Genomic DNA, 27,811 nt, shown 5'->3' on the forward strand with positions numbered 1-27,811 from the left:
TTCTGTCCCGGCCCCTGTACAAGGCACGTAACCCACTGTTCCCCAGTAGGCCATCATTGTAAATAAGAATTTGTTCTTAACTGACTTGCCTAGTTACATTTTTTTTTTTTTTTTTTTTTTTTACAAATGCCTAGTCGATTTCTGATGGTCTCCGCCTACTGTGACTGTTTGGAGGGAACTTCCTCTGACCAGTGCCACCTCCTAAAATACCCCACAATGTGTATAGCTCATACTGTTAAAGTATGAGGTTAAGGAATTAAAGAGGCATAACTGTATGTGGATGAAGAGGTCTTCAGCCACTGGAAAGACACGTGTTAGTTGATAGTCAGTGTTAAAACTTAACTGAAAAGCCTAGAACTTCTATTGACATCATATTTAGAGTCACAATACATCTTCTATTGACATCATATTTAGAGTCACAATACATCTTCTATTGACATCATTTTAAGAGTCACAATACATCTTCTATTGACATCATATTTAGAGTCACAATACATCTTCTATTGACATCATTTTAAGAGTCACAATACATCTTCTATTGACATCATATTTAGAGTCACAATACATCTTCTGTAGATATCATATTTAGAGTCTACAATACGTCTTCTATTGACATCATATTTAGAGTCACAATACATCTTCTATTGACATCATATTTAGAGTCACAATACATCTTCTATTGACATCATATTTAGAGTCACAATACATCTTCTATTGACATCATATTTAGAGTCACAATACATATTCTATTGACATCATATTTAGAGTCACAATACATCTTCTATTGACATCATATTTAGAGTCACAATACATATTCTATTGACATCATATTTAGAGTCACAATACATCTTCTATTGACATCATATTTAGAGTCACAATACATCTTCTATTGACATCATTTTTAGAGTCACAATGCATCTTCTATTGACATCATTTTTAGAGTCACAATACATCTTCTATTGACATCATTTTTAGAGTCTACAACACATCTTCTATTGACATCATATTTAGAGTCTACAATACATCTTCTGTAGACATATTTAGAGTCTACAATACATCTTCTGTAGACATATTTAGAGTCTACAATACATCTTCTGTAGACATCTCACAGTGGACAACTGGTGGGCTACATCTTGATTCTGAACCCTAGAAAAACCTGGAACTGAATCACATCCCTCTGTATCAACTTGTGAGATGGCAGTGGCTGTTGTGACGTGAGTGTGGTGTGAGGCACATATGCATTATAGAAGGAAATGGTGAAGTGACAGCTAGATTCTGGGTGTGATACAGTACATGTTGGAATGACTAACTAATAAGGGATGCATCAGGCTGTTAGCCTTTAAAAAAAACATCTAAGTGTTATACTTTATCTTGTCAATCAGATGCCTGGAGGGAGAGGTGACTGATAACTTGAATTAATCATTAAACATTATTGCACATGTTAATTAATTAATGGTAATTAATGCCTCTTAATAACATTTCATGACGAGGGCAATATTCAAATGATCAAACTGATGTTTTGTCTGTCTGGCTTGCTACATGTCTGATTAATTACTGTCATAATGAGCTATAATGGGTGATGTGTTTTATGGGCATGGGAAAGCTAATCACTAATGTCATTGTGGGAATCAATGGGATACTTCTATAGCTGTAGATGTGACGTGACATAGTGCCCTTGATTAACCTACTTACTTTGTCTAGAACGTAGAGTGCATATCTTCCATAATTTCATACAAAAGCATTCTAAACCGTTTGACAAATCCCAAATCTCCCCCCTAGATGAAAACGCAAATGAGGAGAGAGGAGGGAAAGAAACATCTCTCCATCTCTCTGACGACGAGAACAGAAACAGCAAGAAGTTCTAACAAGGAAAAGCCTGCCAGGTGGCGAACTGGCTGCACCAACAGAACGCACAATCTGTCTGGCTTCTCCTTCCAAACCATTGACAGCTGCCATCACCAGCCTCGCACACTCGCACTCAGTGGCTCCTCAGCCTCTCTGCCCATCCCTCTTTAGTGGTAATCCTGCTAACCCCAGAGACAGGTTCACCTGGCCCCCATAGATGGCCGTCTGGGGCCCTGCTGGATACCTGCCTGTGGATGGGTGTGGGGCCCAATGCTTGGGCCATGGCTCAAGGAGGACCACGTTATTATATATACAAAGCAAAAGGATGCCTTTGACCTGCAAACATAGCTTCTTCTCTAAAATGAAACATCTACAGACCAAATGAGATGCATGATTTAGAAATGATTTTCGGTTGAATCCTTGATTTAATTTAATTTCACCTCGAAAACTGAATCCACAACTAACATAAATGTTGCTTTTTCATTGTCCATTTTGCACAAATGATATAACCCCCCCCCCCCCCCCCCGATAGTGCAAACCTAGCCATACAGAGCACACAGGCATTTTTTTTTTTTTTTTTTACAGTTTTCCAGAACGCTAGCATTGCAACTGGGGCTAAAAATAAAACCTTGGCAAAGTTATTGTGATTCTTTATTGGTCCCATAGTTTGATTTCACATTTAGCATTTTGCATTACCCTCCGCGTAAACAGTTCATTCTTCTCCTCCTGCGGTACAATGAAACTTGAGTGACTTTGGCAGCAGATTTTGGATCGGTGCTCCTGAATCCACCAGTGTATGTTATCAGCAGGTAAACAAGCTTTCGAACAAAGCCATGATGGGACTGCAAGCAACATGAAGAGACTCATCTCAAAAGCTATACAACCCATCAAAGCTGGTGTCATTTCCTCAACACTGCCACTGCAGCTGGAAAATGCATGGCTGTTAGTTACAGTTTAAATCACTGTCTATTTTCAGACACTCCAAAACTATTTGTATTGATTTAATTTACTTGTCAGTTACTAAGCAGCCAGATTACCCCAATAAAACAACATATTTGTAATGTTTACTGGCTTCTTAGGGGTTTTGTTTCGGAGGAGGAAACGGAAAAAATGTGTCATGCACACTAATCAATAGGATTTACAGTGTTGTGGTATTCAAATAATTATTCTCATTTGCAAATGGAATAGTTCACTCTATTTGAGAGGATTACATACAATTCTGAACTGAATGTGAAAATTACTTGAGAAGCACTTCAAATGCGTTTAGTTATAATTTTGTATACTTTCTGTTGCACTTAAGATAAAAAAATCTTGTTAACCACACGTTAGAATGTTACTTACCAAACTTTGCCTCATATGTGCCTTTAGGGCACAGCATAGCTACTCAACTATAAACCTACGCACTCTCTCTTCCTAGTGAGTGCAGAAGCCCCAAAGCCTCAGGCTTTCTATGGTGAATTATCTCTACGGTAGTAATTACCTACAAAGCTATGTCATCAGATGTAGATTTACACTAACAACACAGTAAATGTTTGAATAAAAAAATATCCATATTTATGTGAATGTGTTACTAATAGTGACATTGTGGGGGGAGGGGGGGTTTCATGTGGTGGGTAGAACATTTCAGATCCAGATATTGCTGCTTACTCCCTCATATTTCTCACTCGTTTCATCAGGAATTAAATCTGCCCCTGTCTGGGTTTGTGCCTGTAGTCGAGTGAAAGAAGGAAAGAAGGGACAATAAAGGAGAAGATAGGAGGCATGTCTGTTTGATCATCATTCTGTTTAGGTGAAGTTCTCTGCTTGGTCTCTACAGTCTCTGACAGCAGATGTATAGCCTAATCTCTTTCCCTTACCCCATTCTTCTAGCATGAATAGGGGGAAATTTGATGGCATTAAGTCAATTTACTCCTTGGTTTGCTGTTTCAGCCTTCTTGATGCCACTGGGTGTTCTTCAACAGACTCTTTTCATTTTGATTTTCCAAAAATAAGATTTTTATAATGCATTCCCATTCATTTATCCACCATTTTAAGTGCATATTTACTCCGTGAACAATACTTGTTTATTTGCTGCCCCACTATCTAATGTATAGTGTCAAAGATGCGGAAAAATCTAATGCAACGTATGTATGATCTTGAATGAGATGAGTAACAAAGGGTAGAATCTAACACTAAATATGAGATTCTTTGTGTGTCCTGTCTTCACTTAATCTTTTTGATATGTCACTATAACTCTCCACAACATTGAGTGTTTCTATAGCATGATGACATGTGAATAAATGCCTGGAGGAAAGAATCCTTTGACTATGCCATTTCAAGGCAGGGGTGGTTGGTTATCCCTTGCCTTTTACAGTTTGGAGTATCTTTGATGATTATTGTTGTTTCATACATGAGCTGAGAGTCAAGATCGTTCTTGTTGCACTGATGGTATTCAAGAGATCAATTCAATATGACAAGCTACTACTATTTTTTGCATAGCTAGCATTCTGGGTCTTATGCATATAGCTATCCAATCTCTAATATCACGTTTTAAAATGTTTTCTCAGATGTTTCTGGAAAAACAGGTTGCACATTTACTGCAGATGTATGGTTTTACAAATAACTCAACACTTCTTGTATAGTTTTACAAATAACTCAACGTTCCTTGTATGGTTCTATAAATAAGCCAACATTCCTGCATTGCAGTCATTTTCTTTCCTTTTCATTCCTACTCCCGCGGCCGACAAATACTGTATTAGACAGCCACTGTGTTCAGATGCTCCTCCACATACAGAGAACCTGTCTATTTAGACAGACAACACTTTCTTCCCTGCTAGCCATTTTTAGCTCCTTATTCACCTTGCACAACTACTTGAGTTGTTGAATATTTTGTATGGTATAGTTCAAATCTGATGCATTTGGAGCAGCACAAGGCCTATATGGTATGAAAGTGACGTGTAATTTTCCAGGAATTAAAAAAAATGCCTCTTCATGAATTTGATGATATAATCAAGCCCATTCAAAGGGTTAGGGGACAGGACCCATAAGCATGACATCGTCACTTGCCCATCGAATTGACTTGAATAATAGACTATTTGGTGTGATAGTAAATTTAGCTAGTGTTGAGACACGTTTGAGGGAGCTAGCAGTCTTAAACTAATACTGGTGGAATCAATGGAACTAGTTGGAGTACAATCCTAAGCCATTGACTGTGAACATGGCAATGCTAAAATCCCATTTAGCCTGATAAGTGACTCCAAGCAGCTCCAAGCTCAGAGGGGGGTCGTAAACATTTACACTAAGAGCCTGTCCAGTGCACATGGTTGGTGGGTGCCAGGCCACCTCGGTATCATCGAATGCTGTGTTGTGTCGCATATTTTCTCATTCAGGCCCGTCCCGAAAAAAATTGTAGGAATCACACCATTCATTTATGAAGAAGCTGTCCAAATGTGACAACAGGCTTATGCTAAATGGAGAAAATAGAGCTAAACATTGTTAAAACACCCCTAGACCCACACGGTTAGTGAGCGCTTGCTCTGCAGAGAGCTGCGATGCTCCCTGCTGTGATCTGGGAAAGTGATGTTGGTGCGCTTCCTCCTCCATGAGGGCCGCACCGTTCTTGGGTCCTGATTTGAAGCCTTTTTGAAGTCTGTTTCCTGCCATAGCATGCCAACACTACTGCCACGTTAGCTAATGCCTTCCACAAAAGCAGAAATTCTAAATCAAATAAGAATGTATTTTCTTTATAGCTTGTGGGAACTTACACGGATTTCCAAACCAATGATTTCTGAAACAACTGCTATTATCAAAACGTTACACATTTTCTTTGTCTATTTGTAATTTTTCAATTGGTCATACTGGTGGGGGAAAACACCATGCCATTAAAATAAATCCATAGCAATAAAGAGCCTTTTTCTTTGGTCTCTTATCAATGATTTTGTTGTTGTACAATGAAAATATTCTAATTAAATGTCCTTAGATAGTGAGCATTAATATTGGCCTACTATATTTCCTGAAGAGCCAACAAACTAGGTTTTAAAACAGGCAGGTTGTCACTAAGTGTAATGAATGCGTTGCTTGTCCTTTAACTACAGAAGTAGCATTTTCCTTCCTATGTCCTTATGAGCATTCTAAAGGCAGGATCAGCTCAGGGACATGATTTCTATAAATGAGCTTTAGAAATCAGGTCATTAGAGGTATATTCGATATATGATATTCTCTCTAATGCTGCACTGAGATGTTGCTCATCATGGAAATTTTATGTCATACTTTACTGAATTGCATGTTTTTAAAACATAATCTGTCATGTCTTTATGTCTTATATTTTGTGTGTAAATATTTTGTAAACCACCAATGCTTTTATGGGTGAGTATTTCAGTTATGTATAGAAATAACAGTGGAGTAAAGTTTTTTGGGGTCAATCTTTTATTGTTTCAAAACTCTAAATTCTTTTACAATACAGTCATTTATTGTTACCTGTGTGATTTGAATGATGGGTAATGTACAATGTCATCCAGTAATGAAACACAGTCACAAGCAAAGTATTCCTTTCTACATATCAATATTCTATGACAGCGGGAAGTTTTGAGCTGTTGTAGTTCATTTTTACGTATTTATTTTATTTGTCAGCACAATTCCTTCCCTTTTGAATCAACAAAAAGCATTGTTTTTTTGAAAGTGCATTTTCAAGGATTGCAATGACGACCGCTTTCACCAGTCGGCCAAAATGTACATGTCAGTATTAACACAGGGCCATACTGCGCTGTGAGTAACAAACAGCATTGACTACACTTCCAACTACGACATTTAACTGGATAAGTGAAATCAAAGAAAATATATCAATATGCATGCCATGAACATTCCTTCATAAACATTTATAATAAATGTATATTTTCATTTGTTGTTGGTAATGATACAGTATTTTCCACAAAGAGGACAAATGCTGATAATGAATGAAATATATAAACATCCAAATACTTTTTGTTCAATTTACACCCAGGTATGAATGCTTTCTGCCAGTGTTTAGGGCCATGCCCTAATAAAGAAATAGCGTTTGGTCCACAATAACAAATCTTCTGGATTAAAAAGAGAGAGGGTTGATGGGATGTTGAACTGAAAGCCCAAATAATAGCCTGATTATCATCTTTCTTTTCATTATCAAGTTGATAAGAGATGTATTTATGAATGATGTGAGAGTCTATTTAAAACTTTATGCAATATAAACATACATTTTAGATCATAACTTGGCTATATTATACTTTCTTGTTCCATGAAACAGCTTTCACCCTGTAGAACTTGGTGCCCAAAGGAACTTTGAACCGGTTTTGAGCCTAAGGGAAACAGTCACCACATACATGTTTTTAAAACCCTTTGATTGTTGATTATTTTAGTCGGTTATTAATTTACTATTATAATTATCATTTTACCTTCTTTGATGACAATCTATATTAAGAAAAGATACTGTGCTATACTAATGGACTATTAAATGACTATTACAATTCATTACCTATATGCTAATTACCTTTTTCGCCTGGCAATATTCCTTCTCCATCACTTTTCCAAGAACCCACGGGCGTCTTGAGGCTCCTGATGCTGAAGTAAACATAGGATCTGTCAGCGATTGACAGAATAAAACCAATACAATCAATACACACAAACATTTTGACATAGCTTACTCCAATTCAGTTGTCCAAGTTAATAAATTCACCAATATTTAGAGTTTGTAAAGAGTAGATAAATGCTTGTTTTTTGCACAACTTGTTCGACAAAACATCTTCATTTATACAAAAATGTGTATAATTGTATGCAACTTTGTATCTACGCAACAAAAGTTAAAATTGTATATAACTTTGTATATTATAACTTAGTAACTAAATATTCTATAATAACTTAGCTACATATTGTTTTTTAAGTATAGGCTATGGTGATTGTCTGACCTGGTTTGAGGTCCAGTGCAGTGAGGGACTCGGAGTGGAGGAAGTACAGGGTGGGACCCACGGTGAACAGTACATAGTTGTCATGCCTTTCATCTAGGATGATCAGAACCAAGTCACCAACCTGGAAACTGAAAAGGACAGAGGTCAACCTTGACACAAAATGGTGCTAGATACTAGATACAACAAAAGGATGAACCAGATATTAAGAGACAAAAATGAAATAAAAAACACATAAAAAAGCTTTGATGTTCATACTGATGAAAAACAGAGATTTGCTGGAGAAAACTCATTTCATTTTTTACAAAGGAGAAAACGTACAAGCACTGTATCTACACACTCTACACATCAGCACTTGTGGCAATCTTATAAGCTTACTCTCTGATGGCGATTTTCTCTGAATGCCGTGACGACACCGAGGACATGCTTTGAGACATCTACAAAGAGAGAAAGGTAATGGTGAGTATGATCTTCTTGACACTGCTGGTCATGGATGCTTTCCTAGTCTGACTGATCTTTGCATGGCAGCTGTCAATACCACCACCGTATGGCGTGAAATGTATTTGCTGGAACATACACGTTTTGGCACTTATTTTTAATGTATGTGTGCAATAATGGTGCAATATGTTTAACTGCCTGAAGGACTGTATTGATTATCCTTTTGATGGAGGAAGTTACTGTTAGGGCTCAGAAATCTCCTAGGTCTGCTGGACAGGGACATAAGCTTTGATGCTACTGCCATCTAGTGGTGCTGGGGTAAAATAGACCGGGGTACACTGACAATACCTGTGTCTAAGCTAAATGAATTCAAATGGGATATACACTAACACAGTTTATTAGGTACTCCACCCCATTCATAAAAATGGTTCGCTCCTACAGACAGTGAGTCATGTGGCTGTGGCTTGCTATATAACACAGGCAGACAGGAGGAGAGGCATTCAGTTACTGCTCGAGTGAACGTTAGAATGGGCAAAACGAGTGACCTAAGCGACTTTTGAGCATGGTATGATCATCAGTGGCAGGTGCTCTGGTTCCAGTATCTCAGAAATTGCCGCCTCCTGGGCTTTTCACACACAACAGTGTCTAGGGTTTACAGAGAATGGTGCGACAAACAAAAAACATCCACTCAGCGGCAGTCCTGTGGGCAAAAACAGCTCGTTGACGAGAGGTCGAAGGAGAATGGCAAGAATCGTGTAAGCTAACAGGAGGGTTACAAATGGGCAAATAACAGCGCAGTGCAACAGTGGTGTGCAGGACAGCATCTTGGAGCGCACAACTCGTCAGTCCTTGTCACGGACGGGCTACAGCAGACGACTACACCGGGTTCCACTCCTATCAGCTAAAAACAAGAAGAAGCCGCTCCAGTGGCACACTAACACCAACACTGGACAATTGAAGAAAAGAAAAACAGAATCCCAGTTCCTGTTGCGTGATGCTGATGACAGAGTCAGGATTTGGCCTAAGCAGCATGAGTGCATGGCCCCATCCAGCCTGGTGTCAATGATACAGGCTGGTGGCAGTAGCGTAATGATGTGGGGAATGTTTTCCTGGCACACGTTAGGTCCCTTGATACCAATTGAGCAATGTTTGAATGCCCCAAATAATTCAGGCTGTTCTGGAGGCAAAGGGGGGTCCGACCCAGTACAATATGGGTGTACCCAACAAACTGGCCAATGAGTGTATATCCATAAGTAACAAGGCAATAGTAAATATGCTGTCCCCCACAAATGATGCAGCGCCAATTAGTGACAACAATTCAAGCTCAAACGGTACAGGAGATACGGATGCTGAAAGTTTAGAATTTCAGTTGATTCCTATAGCACCTCCATTGGGTCTATCAGTGTAATTTTGTAAATGCCGTATGTCTACGGCAAAACGCATCATTCACCCAAGTTTTATCAAAATCGGGCCAGTGTTGTCTGATATATTGCGTGTGACTAACGTACAAACGTACAGAGACAGATGCACAGTCCCCTCCCCGATTTCATTGTGGGGGACAACTATACACATGGAAACCATGTAAAAAATGTATGTATCAAGAAATGGCAATATCTGGTTGTATATCTGCCCTAGAACAGTTAAACAATCACATTATTTTAACAGCAACATTTCCACATTTTTTATTTTTATTTTATTTTATCCCCCCTTTTCTCCCCAATTTTCGTGGTATCCAATCGCTAGTAATTACTATCTTGTCTCATCGCTACAACTCCCGTACGGGCTCGGGAGAGACGAAGGTCGAAAGCCATGCGTCCTCCGAGGCACAACCCAACCAAGCCGCACTGCTTCTTTAACACAGCGCGCCTCCAACCCGGAAGCCAGCCGCACCAATGTGTCGGAGGAAACACCGTGCACCTGGCCCCCTTGGTTAGCGCGCACTGCGCCCAGCCCGCCACAGGAGTCGCTGGAGCGCGATGAGACAAGGAAATCCCTACCGGCCAAACCCTCCCTAACCCGGACGACGCTAGCCCAATTGTGCGTCGCCCCACGGACCTCCCGGTCGCGGCCGGCTGCGACAGAGCCTGGGGGCGAACCCAGAGACTCTGGTGGCGCAGTTAGCACTGCGATGCAGTGCCCTAGACCACTGCGCCACCCGGGAGGCCTCATTTCCACATTTTCTAATCAGTCATCAAATTGAATCAAACCTACCAGTCTTTGACTGAGGCGCTTGTTTTCCTCTTCCTTCATATGTAAAGTCTGAAATATGATAGCACACGTTAGGACAAACAACTCAGGACAAACTCTAGAACAACCCATATAAACTCAGCAAAAAAAGAAATGTCCCTTTTTAAGGACCCTGTCTTTCAAAGATCATTCGTAAAAATCCAAATAACTTCACAGATCGCCATTGTAAAGGTTTTAAACACTGTTTCCCATGCTTGTTCAATAAACCCATAAACAATTAATGAACATGCACCTGTGGAACGGTCGTTAAGACACTAACAGCTTACAGACGCAAAGGCAATTAAGGTCACAGTTATGAAAGCTTAGGACACTAAAGAGGCCTTTCTACTGACTAAAAAACGCCAAAAGAAAGATACCCAGGGTCCCTGAGGACTGCAGATGTGGCCAGGGCAATAAATTGCAATGTCCGTACTGTGAGACGCCTAAGACAGCGCTACAGGGAGACAGGACGGACAGCTGATCGTCCTCGCAGTGGCAGAGCACGTGTAACACCAGCACAGAATTGGTACATCCGAACATCACACCTGCGGGACAGGTACAGGATGGCAACAACTGCCCGAGTTACACCAGGAACGCACGATCCCTCCATCAGTGCTCAGACAGTCCGCAATAGGCTGAGAGAGGCTGGACTGAGGGCTTGTAGGCCTGTTGTAAGGCAGGTCCTCACCAGACGGGCACAAACCCACCGTCGCTGGACCAGACAGGACTGGCAAAAAGTGCTCTTCACTGTCGCGGTTTTGTCTCACCAGGGGTGATGATCGGATTCGCGTTTATCGTTGAAGAAATGAGCATTACACTGAGGCCTGTACTCTGGAGCGGGATCAATTTGGAGGTGGAGGGTCCGTCATGGTCTGGGGTGGTGTGTCACAGCATCATTGGACTGAGCTTGTTGTCAATGCAGGCAATCTCAATGCTGTGTGTTACAGGGAAGACATCCTCCTCCCTCATGTGGTACCCTTCCTGCAGGCTCATCCTGACATGACCCTCCAGCATGACTGGAGCCATACTGCTCGTTCTGTGCGTGATTTCCTGCAAGACAGGAATGTCAGTGTTCTGCCATGGCCAGCCAACAGCCCAGATGTCAATCCCATTGAGCACATCTGGGACCTGTTGGATCGGAGTGTGAGGGCTAGGGCCATTCCCCGCAGAAATGTCCGGGAACTTGCAGGTGCCTTGGTGGAAGAGCGGGGTAACATCTCATAGCAAGAACTGGCAAATCTGGTGCAGTCCATGAGGAGGAGATGCACTGCAGTACTTAATGCAGCTCGTGGCCACACCAGATACTGACTGTCACTTTTGATTTTGACCCCCCCCTTTGTTCAGGGACACATTATTCAATTTATGTTAGTCACATGTCTGTGGAACTTGTTCAGTTTATGTCTCACTTGTTGAATCTTGTTATGTTCATACAAATATTTACATGTTAAGTTTGCTGAAAAGAAACGCAGTTGACAGTGAGGACGTTTCTTTTTGTTGCTGAGTTTAGATCCTCTTAGCATTGTAATTCCTCATTCAATGAGCCCAACTTCCTCCGGTTCCATTTAGAAGATTATGTCATAGAGGTGTCTACTCACCCTCTCAAGTAACAGTATCCGCTGTTTCTCCTCGGACATCATCAGGATGTTATCGCTGATAAGTAAACAACGGATGAATAATCAGATCACTGTGGTGACAGCGTTTAACACATTTGAGAATCATTCAAACAAATTCTTACTCTGAAATATGAAGATTCAACAAGCATAAATACGAATTTAGAGTGACCTTCTCTGGGGTAATAATGATTGCTAGCCTGCTTGATTGTAGTTAAAAGTAAAAATAAATAAATAACTTACATTTTCTAATCCTAGTCTCCCTTGTTCTGTCTTATTTGTCCTCACGTTGTCCATCCTTGTCTGGCTATCTCAAACAAGTACTTTCAACATCCTTCTTAATCTTTTACACATTAAAACTGACATGCTACTACTATCTTCAACATTATTCTTTGACAGCTTACAACTTCTATTCATAAATTGGTCTAATGCCTTTCAAAGGCCGTCACTGTCCTCAGTTCAACCAAATAAGTCTCCAAGTTTAAACAAGTACCATTAGACAAATATTTTGACAAGTAGATCTGTCAAAGCTTAACTTATTTCTATAAAATGACAGATTCATTGCGATGTTAGGGGGTTATTATGAGTCACTGTTTATTGGACTATTTTTGTTTGGGAGATGCTTACTGTACGGTCACCATACTGGCCTCCACAGCTGAGTCCACCTTGTCGTCCTCTCTGATGGCGGCCACAGAGGCCAGTCTGTCTGTGTCAAGGAAGGGCTCCGAGTAGCAGGCTCCAGCCCCAACCTCAACTTCAGTCCCAGGACCAGGCCCGGCTCCAGTGGGCTCCAGAGCTAAGAGGTTAGGGCTGTAGTAGGCCGAGGACACCAGGGCGGTGCTGCGCAGCCGGTTCAGGTCCTCCTCCAACTGCTTCTTCTCCTGCATGACGATGGCCCGGTCTTCAGACAGTGTCTCTATTAGACCTGGAGACACAGTGAACATATCAGCATGACTGGACTGCAGCAAGACTGACTTTCAATACAATCAACCAACATATTCAAGGATTGAACGAACCACAAACCAATAACAGCATAGAAAATGCAATCTAGTTTCAGTATATCCAGCACATTAAGTTTTCAGAAGGCGGAAATCATTCCGTTCTCTCAGTGCCATAGCTGTACGTGTCTGTCTGTCCTGTACCTTTGTCCTTCTCCTGTTGCTGGGTAACCTTTCGCAGCTTCTCTGTCAGATCATTGATGATCTGTTCCTTTTTCAGCTTTTCTCTCGTCAGCACAGTGTTGAAGTTAGTCTGGGGAGGGAGGAGGGGGAAATGAAGGCTTTCAGATACTGCTACTGCATTGTCTGGGAGGTAAGTTAACACACAGTGAGGCAGTCACAGAGGACAAAGAACTACCAGACAGGTGACAGGCTCAGTGAGTCAACTGAGGGTTGAGTCATGGCTCAGAACAATAGACCACAATCAAGCCTGCTCACTTTAACATAAGACCTTAGGCCAGCTCGGAGGACCTTAGGCCAGCTCGGAGGACCTTAGGCCAGCTCGGAGGACCTTAGGCCAGCTCGGAGGACCTTAGGCCAGCTCGGAGGACCTTAGGCCAGCTCGGAGGACCTTAGGCCAGGCCAGCTCGGAGGACCTTAGGCCAGCTCGGAGGACCTTAGGCCAGCTCGGAGGACCTTAGGCTTGGTAGCAAAATCTATGATTATAATAATAATTTATAAAAATAGTAAAAAATATATTTGTGAGGCAGAATGTGTTCTCACCAATGTTTGACTTGTTCTAACCGCTTTTTCTCCCAACAACATGGTTTAGGCCTAACCACGTTCCACCAAGAGGGTCACACACAGTGACCAGTATCATATTCCCATTTGGACTGCTCCCCAGCAAGCAAGATGACATGAGAACACTGTGCTCTAATTATAATACACACATACTGCCCCACAGACCTGCTTCATTATGGGGTGACTAAGACTTAGTAGTAGTGATGTAATGGAGTATTTGAAGAATTGTAGATATTGGTCACTAGTGGTCAGTTTGTTTGTAGTTGCCAGTGGATCACAATTAGACCTACTTAATGGAAAGCTAATTGGAGACAAACGCTAAAAAACTGAAAAATTTGGCTCACAATAAGATAAAAGCTAAACATTTTAGGCAGACAAACGACAGACTATAGGATTTAAATTGTAGTGTATCTAGGTGCTGCTCCTAGATTTGGTACTGGTCAATATTGACAGAGGAACCTTCTGAAGATCTGGGGAGGACTAGCCTAACACTGACCTGTTGTTCTGCAATGAGGGAGGTCTTGAGGTTCTGCATCTCCTCGTTCTTCCTCCTCTCTAGGAGCTCCATCTGGGTGTGCAGCGAGGCAGTCTCCTGCTGCAGATGCTCCTGCAATGCAGAGTCCAGGGAGAGAGGAGCCCCTGCATCAGACCCCCGACCCTCTGTCTGTACCTCCGACAACCCTGCCTCTCTGAGGGACACACAGACACAAGTAACAGGCAGACAGACACAAGTAGCAGGCGGAGAGACACGGGCAGACGGAGAGACACGGGCAGACGGAGAGACACGGGCAGACGGAGAGACACGGGCAGACGGAGAGACACGGGCAGACGGAGAGACACGGGCAGACGGAGAGACACGGGCAGACGGAGAGACACGGGCAGACGGAGAGACACGGGCAGACAGAGAGACACGGGCAGACAGAGAGACACGGGCAGACAGAGAGACACGGGCAGACAGAGAGACACGGGCAGACAGAGAGACACGGGCAGACAGAGAGACACGGGCAGACAGAGAGACACGGGCAGACAGAGAGACACGGGCAGACAGAGAGACACGGGCAGACAGAGAGACACGGGCAGACAGAGAGACACGGGCAGACAGAGAGACACGGGCAGACAGAGAGACACGGGCAGACAGAGAGACACGGGCAGACAGAGAGACACGGGCAGACAGAGAGACACGGGCAGACAGAGAGACACGGGCAGACAGAGAGACACGGGCAGACAGAGAGACACGGGCAGACAGAGAGACACGGGCAGACAGAGAGACACGGGCAGACAGAGAGACACGGGCAGACAGAGAGACACGGGCAGACAGAGAGACACGGGCAGACAGAGAGACACGGGCAGACAGAGAGACACGGGCAGACAGAGAGACACGGGCAGACAGAGAGACACGGGCAGACAGAGAGACACGGGCAGACAGAGAGACACGGGCAGACAGAGAGACACGGGCAGACAGAGAGACACGGGCAGACAGAGAGACACGGGCAGACAGAGAGACACGGGCAGACAGAGAGACACGGGCAGACAGAGAGACACGGGCAGACAGAGAGACACGGGCAGACAGAGAGACACGGGCAGACAGAGAGACACGGGCAGACAGAGAGACACGGGCAGACAGAGAGACACGGGCAGACAGAGAGACACGGGCAGACAGAGAGACACGGGCAGACAGAGAGACACGGGCAGACAGAGAGACACGGGCAGACAGAGAGACACGGGCAGACAGAGAGACACGGGCAGACAGAGAGACACGGGCAGACAGAGAGACACGGGAAGACAGAGAGACACGGGCAGACAGAGAGACACGGGCAGACAGAGAGACACGGGCAGACAGAGAGACACGGGCAGACAGAGAGACACGGGCAGACAGAGAGACACGGGCAGACAGAGAGACACGGGCAGACAGAGAGACACGGGCAGACAGAGAGACACGGGCAGACAGAGAGACACGGGCAGACAGAGAGACACGGGCAGACAGAGAGACACGGGCAGACAGAGAGACACGGGCAGACAGAGAGACACGGGCAGACAGAGAGACACGGGCAGACAGACAGAGACAAAGACAGGCAGGCAGGCAGAGACACAGGCAGACAGACAGAGACACAGGCAGGCAGACAGAGACACACACACACCAGGTCAAAATAAAAACTAACTCCTCACAACTTAAACTCATGTTAATCCCTTTGGCAACAGGTATGTCAAAAACATCCAACCACATGCACGCTTGACACAGTATACGGTACAAGCGCTGGTTTCCCCTAGCATTTAACACAGGCCCTTTTTTCATGATGTAAACATTGCACATAGTGGTACCCCAACCCAAAATGCAGCTATGCCACATTACAAAAGTGCTATTTTCAGCGTATACTACAGCTCACTGAAGTCAACACAGGCTGAAGTCTGGGTGGGATTCACTCAAATGTTTGCTATATTAGATACAGTATATCACATGGAGAAGCTAATGTCACAGCTAATAATGATCTGTATAAATAGTTACCTTGTTCATTACAGGGCGAATGACATTTTTATAGCAAATCACTGTTTAATGCAAGTAGAGAGCAGTGGGGCATTCATCAGCTCTTACCTTTCAGAGGATTGTCTTTCCTGAAGGTCACATTCAAGTTGTCTAATTTTGTCTAACAGTCTTTTCTCCATTTCCACCTTCTGTTGCTTTAAGTCTTTAAAGACATCTGGTACAGCAGCCTTCAAGGCCATCTCTTTCTCCAAACGTTCCTGGGCTGTTTGTGTGTCTTGCTCTATTCTTTTGGCGAGCAGGTCGTTCTCCACCTGCAAATCGTAGATAACAGTCCTTAAGTGTTGTTCCTGCTCCTCAGAACTCCCCCGCTGCTTTTCCTTATCTTCGCACAGTGCCACTCTCTGCAGGTCGAGGTCTCGCTGGAGGTTCTGCAGCTGCTCAACTTGGCTCCTCTCAGTGTCCAGGGTCTGCTGCTGCAGGGCAGTCAGCTCTCTGTGGAGCTGGTTCCTCTCCTCCTCGTGCCTGTCCACCAACTCAGAGATACACTGGTCCTTCTCCATCAGCCTCCTCAGCTCAGACAGGTCTGTCTCGTACTCCCCGTTCTTGGCCTGCAGCTGCCTGTTAACCTGGGCTAGTTGTTCGCTGAGGGACTGGGTCTCAGCCTCCACGGTGGCCTTCCCCACATTGGCCTCCTGCTGCCCCTGCTTGGCCTCCTCGTACAGCAGCCTCACCTCCTCCGTCTCAGACTCCTTCAGGGCCAGCTCCACCTCCAGCTTGCAGCGCAGGTCAGCCAGCTCGATGACCCGGGCCTCCAGGTCCCTCAGCTGGCAGTCCCTCTCTGTCAGGGTGGCGGTGTGCAGGTCAGTGACCTCGCTCAGCTTGGCCCTGTTCTCTGTGGCCAGATGCTCCAGGGCCTCCTGGTTCTCCCGGGCCAGGGTATCTAGCTGGGCCTGGTGCTGGTGCCTCATCCTCTCCTCCAGCTCCTGCAGGTGGGACTGCTTGGCCCCCTCCAGCTCCTGGCGGATCTTCTGCTGGCCGCGCTCGATCTCAATGTGCAGCGTCTCCAGCTGGCTGGCGAGGGAGTCTCTGGAGGCAGCCAGGGTCTGCACCTCTTGGGCCTGATCGCTGATCTTCTGCTCCAGGACCCTGGCTGTTTGAGTGTGTCCGTTCTCTGCCTCGGCCCAGTCCTCTCTCTCGACCTCCAACTGGGTGAGCTCCTTCTTCTTGTGCTCCAGCAGCCCCTCCAGTTCCAGCATGGCCCGCTGCACTTCTTTCACAATGTTCTTGTTGACCTGGTTCTCTTCCATCAGGTCCTGAAGCTGATTCTCGTGGTCCTGCTGCAGGGAGAGGAGCTCAGCCTGGTGCTCCTCCTCCTCTCTCTTACGGATGGTGTCCACCATGTTGCGCACCTCAATGGTCATGGTCTTCAGGGCGAAACCAAAGTCTCGCTGCTCCTTCAGCAGCAGGTCTCTGTGGCGGTACAGGTCATCCTTGACGAACCGCAGGTTGGTCTGGGACTCCTCGGCGGCAGTGCGGTACTTCTCCATGCTCAGCTTTAGCACGGCCATCTTGGAGTTCTCCCTCTCTAAAGTGGTGGTGTCATGCATGCGCTTGCTGTCGATAGCGTTGATGACCGAAGAGTACAGCGACTCCACCATCATCCCTGGGCTGGTGGGGGTGGGCGAGTTTTCAATCACAAACTCGTTGACCGCCGACATGAAGTCTGACTCGGGGCTCTCAGCCAGGGAGTCCAGGTCCAGGGAACTGGCCTGCTGCAGGACAAGGTCCATGTTGGGGTGGCCAATGGTCTCAAAGTCAAAGGTTTGAGCGTCGATGCTGTCTGGAGACAGGTCCTCCAGCATGGTGGGGCCGTGGCCAGGGAGGGGCTGGCAGAGTGGGCCTGGGAGACTGAGAGAGGATGGGGTCATGGAGGAGGTAAAGGTGGTCCCCGGGGTGCTGTTGGACCGCGTGGTTAACAGGGTCACCGCTGCCGTGGATCTCTGAGCACTCTGGCTGCACGACACCTGGAGGAACAGAAATGAGAAGGGGAGTGAGTGAAGAATATGCAATTAAGGGACAGTGATCGCTGTGCTTTTGGATTATTTCCAGTGCATATTCCATTGTAGATTGTGATTACCCTTTGTTCGCTCAGCAAGTTAGTGATAGTTCGAGACATCTCGTCCACACTGGCAGCTTGAGTAGCTAGCACCAACTGTTGAAGCATGTCCACGTGCTGGTGCAAAGGCTCAAAGTCACACAGTGTTGGAAGCCTGGGGAAAAGTAGCAGGTTTATTGCACTGCATATCGCAACAGATAATACAGCCAAGTGTTCACAAGTTAACTAAAACATAAGGCAGGCATGCCTGGTAATTGCTCCACTATGCACGAGAGGGAAACCACAGCCTACCTGAGGAAAGGCTGCACCTCTGTAGGACAACAGGTCTTTAAGTACTGCAGGTCACCAAGGGAAATATCTGGAAGCTCAAAGTCAAACTTTCTAGGCTTTCGCGTCTAACACGATAAAAGAGGGATAAACAACAAAAACATGAGAAATGGATTGGATTACAATATTTTGGGAATTAAATAGATATATAAAACAAAAAAACACAATTGACTGACTACTTACGCAAAATGAAGTGGGGGGCCATGAGTCAAGTCCTCTAAACAAGCGATTTCTGAGAAAGGATTTCCCTGCAAAGAGGATCACAGAGCTTTATGTCAGCTCAGCTGTTGGTAGGAATGAATGTATGTTAATTTCAGAGGGGACACTCGTTAAATATCATCAAATGGGATTTTTTTTATTTTTTATTATTAAATAAAGGAACTTACTGAACAACTTGCCAAACGTTTCCCTTTTATACTTCTCAGTCTCATAGAGACGTTTTCCATCCTTCACGAGAGCACAGGCCCACTGAGGAGAGAGAGAGAAGAACAGAAGAGCACTATTTTGAGTTTCGCCACATATCTATAGGCCCGGCTGGAGTTTGAGGCTTGTTTTAGGTCTGCAAGTTGGAACTGAGGGGAGATGTGGGTTGGGATTGGGTTTTGAGAAGTGGTCACATGATGGTTCTGTGCTCTGACCTCTCTGTAGTGGCCTATGAAGATCTTCCTGCGGACCACCTCCACCACGGCCAGGCAGTACATCTGAGGCACGGTGCTGAGGGCGTCCACCACCCGGACCCTCTCCATCAACTCTGTCAGCAGCCTCAGCAAGGCCTGCAGCTTCTCTCCATCCTGATCCGCGTGCAGCATCACATAGCAGCACCATCTACATTCACAGTGGTCAGGATGCTTTAGCTTGGCTAAGTTACCATTATTTCTACAGTGTTAGCTTAGTTCGTTTTGTGCTTTCAATGGCTGTATTTGACCAGTTACACATCTGGATTCAGTAGAGCAATTTGGTTAATTTCATTGCTCAAGGGATTTTCAGCAGTATGTTTTCTGGCTTCTGGGATGAAGATGCACGGAGAACATCTTAATAAAAAATGACACAGATGAACAGATGTCTTACTTGAGTCGAACCTGTAGGTTGTTCGCCAGTTCCTGTTTGGCAGTGGTGCACTTCTGTTTTATGTCCAGCAGCTTCCGGTGGTTGGTCAGCATGATCATCAGCTGGTTGGCGTGACTAAGACACAGGTCAGGCAGCACGGACGTATCCTTCAGGTTCTCAGCACGCTTCTGATTGGCCAGAAATCCCTAACAGCCAATAGATTGATTAATAGGGGAGTTTAGTTAGATTTCATGAACACATTTTCAACTAAAAGCTTGATTGCAGTATACATACAGTACATCATTTTATCAAGTAGTCATTTGAATGATTAGGCACATTTCTATGCAGTGTTTTATTCACTATTGGCATTTGGTACAATAACACAATTTAGATAAGATTTATTTTGTTTACCTGAGCAAGTTCCTTCTGTTCATTGACCAACTTGTTACAGCTTGCGATCATTTGGTCTAGAGCGTATAACCTGTCCTCAAGCCCTTTGATGGCTTTCATGTTCTGATTATCCAGTTTGGCTATCGTGTCTCGACATTCCGACAAGAATGGTTGAATGATCCGTGGGTCGAGCTGAAATAGAAAGGATGATGTGGCTCCATCCGAACTGTTTCTGAATAAACTCTCATAACTGACTGTGGACTCATGTTTATAAAGAATTACACTGTGGAGTCATGGCAAGGCCACAGAGGCCTATTCAGTCACACATACACAAATACAGACAGGCACAGTAAAGACAACATACAGACACAAACAACAGTGACTTACCCTATTGATGGAGTCAAAGCATTTCCTCACAACTGATTCCACGTCATTGGGCCGGTCTTGAACGTTGATCCAGTCCAGCAGTGTGACGTTGAAGGACGGGGGGTTGGCCCTCTCTGGAGAGTCTGCCTCCTGAAGGGCTGCCCTCAGCCCACTACTGTCAGTCATCTCACTGCTTTCCTGGGCTTGGGCGGTGTCGGGTGAGCCCCCCGCCCCCGGAGCACAAACTGACATAGGTAACTTGGTGGAGCTCCTTTGTGTTTCGGTGGGGGTGGGGCAGAGCACAGAGTCAGTGGACTTCTCGTCCTCATCGGAGTCCTTGGCTGGAGTGGAGCAGGACTTCCCTAGACATTCTCTGTAGCTGTGGCGGGTCAGACACTCCAGTAGGGGGATCTTGGCCATGACTGAGACTGCTGTCCCCAGTCTAGAAAAAGACATGCCAAATCTCAGTTCACAACCATAGAATATAGATTTACATCTTTGGATACAGATTCATTAATGCAAGTGTGGCACGGAGAGGACACACACACAACCAGACCGAGAGAGAGAGAGACAGACTGAGTGAGAGCGAGACCGAGAGAGAGCGAGACCGAGAAAGACAGACAGACCGAGAGAGACAGAGAAAGAGTGTCTCAGTTAGTAGAGCATGGCCCTTGCAACACCAGAGTTGTGGGTTTGATTCCCATGGGGACCAGTATGAAAGAAAAAATATATAATATGAAAATGTATGCACTTAGTACTGTAAGTCAGTCTGGATAAGAGTGTCTGCTAAATGACTCAAATGTAATGAACATAATTAGCTGATGTGGTATGCCACACAGAGATCTATAACCTGATACAGCCCTATCTGTGAGATCCATTCATTTAACCTGAATAATTAATTGAAATTGAACCTATTGACTGAAGTATCACAGCAGGCCAACACATCCAAATTCCATTACCCCCCCCCCCCTTTCCAATTGCATTGAACTTCAAATTTATGCAGGGAGTCACTTACTTTGTCAGTTTCAATTTGATATCCTCAAAGTCTTGTTGATAATTCATGTATGCTGTGTCAAATTTCCACAGTAGCTTCTGATAGGACAGCGTGCAGTCATCCAGGTTGGCCATGATGGCAGCCCAGCCTTGGTGTTGGAGGTGTTCATCGTGAACCAGGCGTTCGCAGAAAGAGCAAAGTTTCTTGGCAACTTCAAACATTTCCTAGAGAAGCATAATAAAAAGGTATTCAGAAGTTTGATCACACTAAAAATGCCAAACCAGTCCTACACTTGATTAGCTACACTGCCCTTCTCTCAGCACATTTCAAAGCTGCAGGCTAAAGTTAAATCTAGACTTGGTTTCCTCTATCGTAATCGCTCCTCATTCACCCCAGCTGCCAAACTAACCCTGATTCAGATGACCATCCTACCCATGCTAGATTACGGAGACGTAATTTACAGATCGCAGGTAAGGGTGCTCTCGAGCGGCTACATGTTCTTCACCATACAGCCATCAGATTTGCCACCAAATCAAATCAAAGTTTATTTGTCACGTGCGCTGAATACAACACCTTACAGTGAAATGCTTACTTACAGGCTCTAACCAATAGTGCAAAAAAGGTATTAGGTGAACAATAGGTAAGTAAAGAAATAAAACAACAGTAAAAAGACAGGCTATATACAGTAGTGAGGCTATAAAAGTAGCAAGGCTACATACAGACACCGGTTAGTCAGGCTGATCGAGGTAGTATGTACATGTAGACATGGTTAAAGTGACTATGCATTTATGATGAACAGAGAGTAGCAGTAGCGTAAAAGAGGGGTTGGCGGGTGGGACACAATGCAGATAGCCAGGTAAGCCAATGTGCGGGGGCACTGGTTGGTCGCGCCAATTGAGGTAGTATGTACATGAATGTATAGTTGAAGTGACTATGCATATATGATAAACAGAGAGTAGCAGCAGCGTAAAAAGAGGGGTTCAGGGGTGGGCACACAATGCAAATAGTCCGGGTAGCCATTTGATTATCTGTTTGTCCTAGACATGGCACTCCGGTACCGCTTGCCATGCGGTAGTAGAGAGAACAGTCTATGATTGGGGTGGGTGGGGTCTTTGACAATTTTTAGGGCCTTCCTCTGACACCGCAAATGCTCCTTATAGGACACATCACTGCACTCAATACTCCTCTGTAAACAGGTCATTTCTGTATACCCGTCGCAAGACCCACTGGTTGATGCTTATTTACAAAACCCTCTTAGGCCTCACTCCCCCCTATCTGAGATACCTACTGCAGCCCTCATCCTCCACATACAACACCCATTCTGCCAGTCACATTCTGTTAAAGGTCCCAAAAGCACACACATCCCTGGGTCGTTCCTCTTTTCAGTTCGCTGCAGGTAGCGACTGGAACGAGCTGCAAACACACACCCAAACTGGACTGTTTGATCTAAATCTCTTTATTCAAAGACTCAATCATGGACACTCTTACTGACAGTTGTGGCTGCTTCACGTGATGTATTGTTGTATCTACCTTCTTGCCCTTTGTGCTGTTGTCTGTGCCCAATAATGTTTGTACCATGTTGTGTTGCTACCATGCTGTGTTGTCATGTGTTGCTGCCTTGCTATGTTGTATGTTTTAGGTCTCTCTTTATGTAGTGTTGTGTTGTCTCTCTTGTCGTGATGTGTGTTTTGTCCTATATATATATACACTGCTCAAAAAAATAAAGGGAACACTAAAATAACACATCCTAGATCTGAATGAATGAAATATTCTTATTAAATACTTTTTTCTTTACATAGTTGAATGTGCTGACAACAAAATCACACAAAAATGATCAATGGAAATCAAATTTATCAACCCATGGAGGTCTGGATTTGGAGTCACACTCAAAATTAAAGTGGAAAACCACACTACAGGCTGATCCAACTTTGATGTAATGTACTTAAAACAAGTCAAAATGAGGCTCAGTAGTGTGTGTGGCCTCCACGTGCCTGTATGACCTCCCTACAATGCCTGGGCATGCTCCTGATAAGGTGGCGGATGGTCTCCTGAGGGATCTCCTCCCAGACCTGGACTAAAGCATCCGCCAACTCCTGGACAGTCTGTGGTGCAACGTGGCGTTGGTGGATGGAGCGAGACATGATGTCCCAGATGTGCTCAATTGGATTCAGGTCTGGGGAACGGGCGGGCCAGTCCATAGCATCAATGCCTTCCTCTTGCAGGAACTGCTGACACACTCCAGCCGCATGAGGTCTAGCATTGTCTTGCATTAGGAGGAACCCAGGGCCAACCGCACCAGCATATGGTCTCACAAGGGGTCTGAGGAACTCATCTCGGTACCTAATGGCAGTCAGGATACCTCTGGCGAGCACATGGAGGGCTGTGAGGCCCCCCAAAGAAATGCCACCCCACACCATGACTGACCCACCGCCAAACCGGTCATGCTGGAGGATGTTGCAGGCAGCAGAACGTTCTCCACGGCGTCTCCAGACTCTGTCACGTCTGTCACATGTGCGAACCTGCTTTCATCTGTGAAGAGCACAGGGCGCCAGTGGCGAATTTGCCAATCTTGGTGTTCTCTGGCAAATGCCAGACGTCCTGCACGGTGTTGGGCTGTAAGCACAACCCCCACCTGTGGATGTCGGGCCCTCAATACCACCCTCATGGAGTCTGTTTCTGACTGTTTGAGCAGACACATGCACATTTGTGGCCTGCTGGAGGTCATTTTGCAGGGCTCTGGCAGTGCTCCACCTGCTCCTCCTTGCACAAAGGTGGAGGTAGCGGTCCTGCTGCTGGGTTGTTGCCCTACTACGGCCTCCTCCATGTCTCCTGATGTACTGGCCTGTCTCCTGGTAGCGCCTCCATGCTCTGGACACAGCAAACCTTCTTGCCACAGCTCACATTGATGTGCCATCCTGGATGAGCTGCACTACCTGAGCCACTTGGGTGGGTTGTAGACTCCGTCTCATGCTACCACTAGAGTGAAAGCACCGCCAGCATTCAAAAGTGACCAAAACATCAGCCAGGAAGCATAGGAACTGAGAAGTGGTCTCTGGTCACCACCTGCAGAACCACTCCTTTATTGGGGGTGTCTTGCTAATTGCTATAATTTCCACCTTTTGTCTATTCCATTTGCACAACAGCATGTTAAATTTATTGTCAATTTGTGTTGCTTCCTAAGTGGACAGTTTGATTTCACAGAAGTGTGATTGACTTAGAGTTACATTGTGTTGTTTAAGTGTTCCCTTTATTTTTTTGAGCAGTGTATATTTTTTAATCCCAGCGCCCATCCCCGCAGGAGGCCTTTTGGTAGGCCGTCATTGTAAATAAGAATTTGTTCTTAACTGACTTGCTTAGTTAAATATAGGTTGAATAAAAAATAAAATACCCTTTTTGTAATATTGAGTATGGTAAAACAAGGTAGAGCGACATTGATGGCTTATTTTGAGAAAGTAGTAACTAGACCAGAAAGAATCAAAACATTTACCACAGCAAGTTGTGTTCGCGAGGCAACGGTGTGAAAGACTGCTGGCATCATTAGTGACTCCTCCACCTTGAGCTCCATCTCATTCTCAATAGAGAATGTGGTTTTGGGGATAGTCGGAGCCCGGTCACACAAAATCATCTCTTTGTTGAACAGGAATATGGGGTTGGTGTCCTGGGAAACAAAAACAATGTGTCAAGACTCTTGAACAGAACACATCTGGAATTATGACATCCTTTTTTTTTTTTTTAGCATCTTGCACAGAATACTGCCATCAATCAAGTCAAAACCAGCTCCTTTCTACAACACAATCCCCACCAAAAACACACAATCACCTCCAAAAACACACAATCATTCCAAAATTTACCGTGCCAGCACTGTAGCTGCAGACACGCCTCTCTGCAACCATACACTCCCCTCCATTGACAACCAGGACTTGATGCTGGGTTGCAATCTTGTACTTGACCTGGATGGCATGTTTGAGGTCCAACACTCTGCAAGAAGACAGGTTCAGAGAATGTTTAATTTCCGCACAAATTACATTTTCCATAGAAACTAGTAGAAAAAGGATAAGGATAATCTGAAAGATTAAATAAATGGGTCTTACGTTTGGACAGCAAGCTCTGTGTCAAATGTCAGAGTGCTTCCATTGTTGACCTGGAACACATACAACTTCATGTTGAATCCTCCAGCGATCTTCACACTCTTTTATCTTGATCATTTAGTCATTCAACACCAACCTGTGAAGATTAAAAAAAAAAAAAAAAAAAAAAAGGTATTTACAATAGCTAGGTATTTAGTTTTGGTTATGATTTTCTATACTGTTTACTATTTATACTACTGGAAGCTACCTTAAATTTTAGACAATTCGTTCAAGTCTACCAAAGACATTTATTGACACATAAATCACAATCTCGAGCTAATTTTCTTTGAAAGACAGTGGTCCTGTACTGGTAAGAAAACTAATCCCAAAAATATAATTACAAACTGGATGATTCGAGACCTGAATGATTGGCTGACAGTCGTGGTATATGACAAAACATTTATATTTACTGGTCTAATTACGTTGGTAACCAGTTAATAATAACAATAAGGCACCTCAGGGGTTTGTGATATATGGTCAATATACCATCGCTAAGGGCTGTGTCCAGGCACTTCGCGTTGTTTCGCGATTAAGAACAGCCCTTAGCCTGGTCTATTTTCCATATACCACACACCCTCGGGCCTTACTGAGAAGATAACTAATAAGCAGCCACACATGTGGAGCTTCTAACCTAAACTAATTCAGTAGTTGCTTGAACTCAACTAAATAATGTTTATTTCAATTTGACAGCATCTGGCTTGTTCCAAAGTGAATAGACGCTGCTACTTTCCTAGTTGGGCAAACGTTCATTGTCCAGCAAAATTATTATCAGGCAAGATTTACATTTGGACACACTCACTAAATAGGCAGTCAGGGGGTTTAGCTACAGGCTGAGTCATGGTGGCTACTAGCTAGCAAGGAAACGCTAACGTCGGCGAACTACATTGTAAACAAGACTGAGGACGCCTGTCTCACATTGAAACTGGTCTAGAAACAACAAGTAATATGGCTAGCTGCCAACTAAATTAGAGTTTTGATCAGCCAAACACAACAGACACGTAAAAACATTGGAAATACGCCCCGGCACGCACCAGCGGGAAAAAAACAATGATTTGTCTACTGTGAAACATGACCGTATGCCTCTCTGCTGATCAAATACGAAGCCTTGACACCGTCGGCCGTGGCTAGCAAGCTTTAACGTTAGCTCGCTATGCTTGCGTAATAGACCATTAACGTTAGTAGCTAACGTTAGCCAGCTAGCTTGAAGTCAAGGTTGGACTAAATAAAAGGCAAAGAAAAGTACGAACTAAAGACACATTTATATCGAAATAGCTATTTGTTTAATGAAGTAACTAATAAATGTCTTAAATCAATTTTCTCTGACGCTTCTCAACAACTTAGCGTTGGCAGACGTTGCCTAATCACTACCTACTGTTAGCTAGTTTAGCTAACGTTGGCTAACTATCTAGCGTTATATTTCTGCAAGTTTACAACCATGACAGTGAAATGGGTCCGCAAAGTGCCCTCTCCTATTTACATAAATGTTACATGACTGACATGTGTCTAACAATAAGACAAACTCTTACCTTTTTTGTTTAATACCATCTTCTCCTCCGCTTTGGCGAGCTACCGGTAGCACGCTAACTTAGCTGGCTAGCTTGGTTTAGCTTTAACGGCATCGATTTAGCTAACGTTAATAGCTAGCCGAAAATCTAGCTAGCTGTGTGGAATGATTAGCTAGTCTGACTCAATCCTAGTTTTTACGATTGATTCATATTGCTATGTAACTACACATGTGCATGGTTTATTACGGGTATCTTTTTTTGCCCAGGGTTATGTGACAAGACTTAAGGTTTATTTCAAGTAACGTCAGCTAGCAAGCTAACACCCTACTCTGCAGCTGTGTTTTGTTGTTGTCTTCGTCGTCACTGCACAGCAAGGTGCATTCTGGGAGAAGAAAAAATAATGGCTGTGTTTTGCTGCAACATGTGAAGGGGTGTGGTAGAGAGGGGCTCCACTACACATAGACTGGGGACCTTTAATTAATGATCTACCCCACCAACTTGATAATCCAACGACAAACACATATGGCATTGTATGTCGAGATTGATAACTCTCCACCTCCAATACATATTTTACATTTTATGTAAGTTTAGCAGATGCTCTTATCCAAAGCGACTTACAGGAGCAATTAGGGTTATGTGCCTTGCTCAAGGGCACATCAACATATTTTTTTTCACCTATTTGGCTCA

General features: G+C 44.3%; 1 protein-coding gene across 2 annotated transcripts; it reads right to left on the reverse strand.

Moving 5' to 3' along the window:
* Positions 1–6,216: 6,216 nt before the first annotated feature.
* Positions 6,217–27,507, reverse strand: LOC129813749 (RB1-inducible coiled-coil protein 1-like). 2 transcript variants are annotated; one of them, XM_055866244.1, is made up of 23 exons: positions 27,146–27,507; positions 25,584–25,716; positions 25,344–25,470; positions 24,980–25,150; positions 21,514–21,716; positions 20,520–20,940; positions 20,154–20,324; positions 19,764–19,948; positions 19,334–19,520; positions 19,082–19,163; positions 18,879–18,943; positions 18,660–18,763; positions 18,390–18,522; positions 16,361–18,276; positions 14,267–14,459; positions 13,174–13,282; positions 12,659–12,956; positions 12,017–12,071; positions 10,407–10,454; positions 8,136–8,194; positions 7,761–7,888; positions 7,346–7,416; positions 6,217–7,154 (listed from the first exon to the last, which is right to left on the reverse strand). In XM_055866244.1, exons 2-23 carry the CDS (start codon positions 25,652–25,654, stop codon positions 7,077–7,079), a joined length of 4,875 nt encoding a protein of 1,624 aa, XP_055722219.1. In that variant the 5' UTR covers positions 25,655–25,716; positions 27,146–27,507; the 3' UTR covers positions 6,217–7,076. The 2 variants fall into 2 exon arrangements, with proteins under 2 accessions (XP_055722219.1, XP_055722218.1); XM_055866243.1 differs by having other exon boundaries at positions 7,346–7,434.
* Positions 27,508–27,811: the final 304 nt, after the last annotated feature.

The sequence above is a fragment of the Salvelinus fontinalis genome, chromosome 17, assembly GCF_029448725.1.
Source record: "Salvelinus fontinalis isolate EN_2023a chromosome 17, ASM2944872v1, whole genome shotgun sequence".
Taxonomy (NCBI): Eukaryota; Metazoa; Chordata; class Actinopteri; order Salmoniformes; family Salmonidae; genus Salvelinus; species Salvelinus fontinalis.

Excerpts from the sequence above, each read along its gene's own strand:
- LOC129813749 (XM_055866243.1), bottom strand. The coding sequence starts at position 25,654 with ATGAAGTTGTATGTGTTCCAGGTCAACAATGGAAGCACTCTGACATTT. Across the intron at positions 14,460-16,360 it reads GAAAGACAATCCTCTGAAAG|AGAGGCAGGGTTGTCGGAGG; the intron begins GTAAGAGCTGAT and ends TGTGTCCCTCAG. Across the intron at positions 13,283-14,266 it reads CCCTCATTGCAGAACAACAG|ACTAACTTCAACACTGTGCT; the intron begins GTCAGTGTTAGG and ends CTCCCTCCCCAG.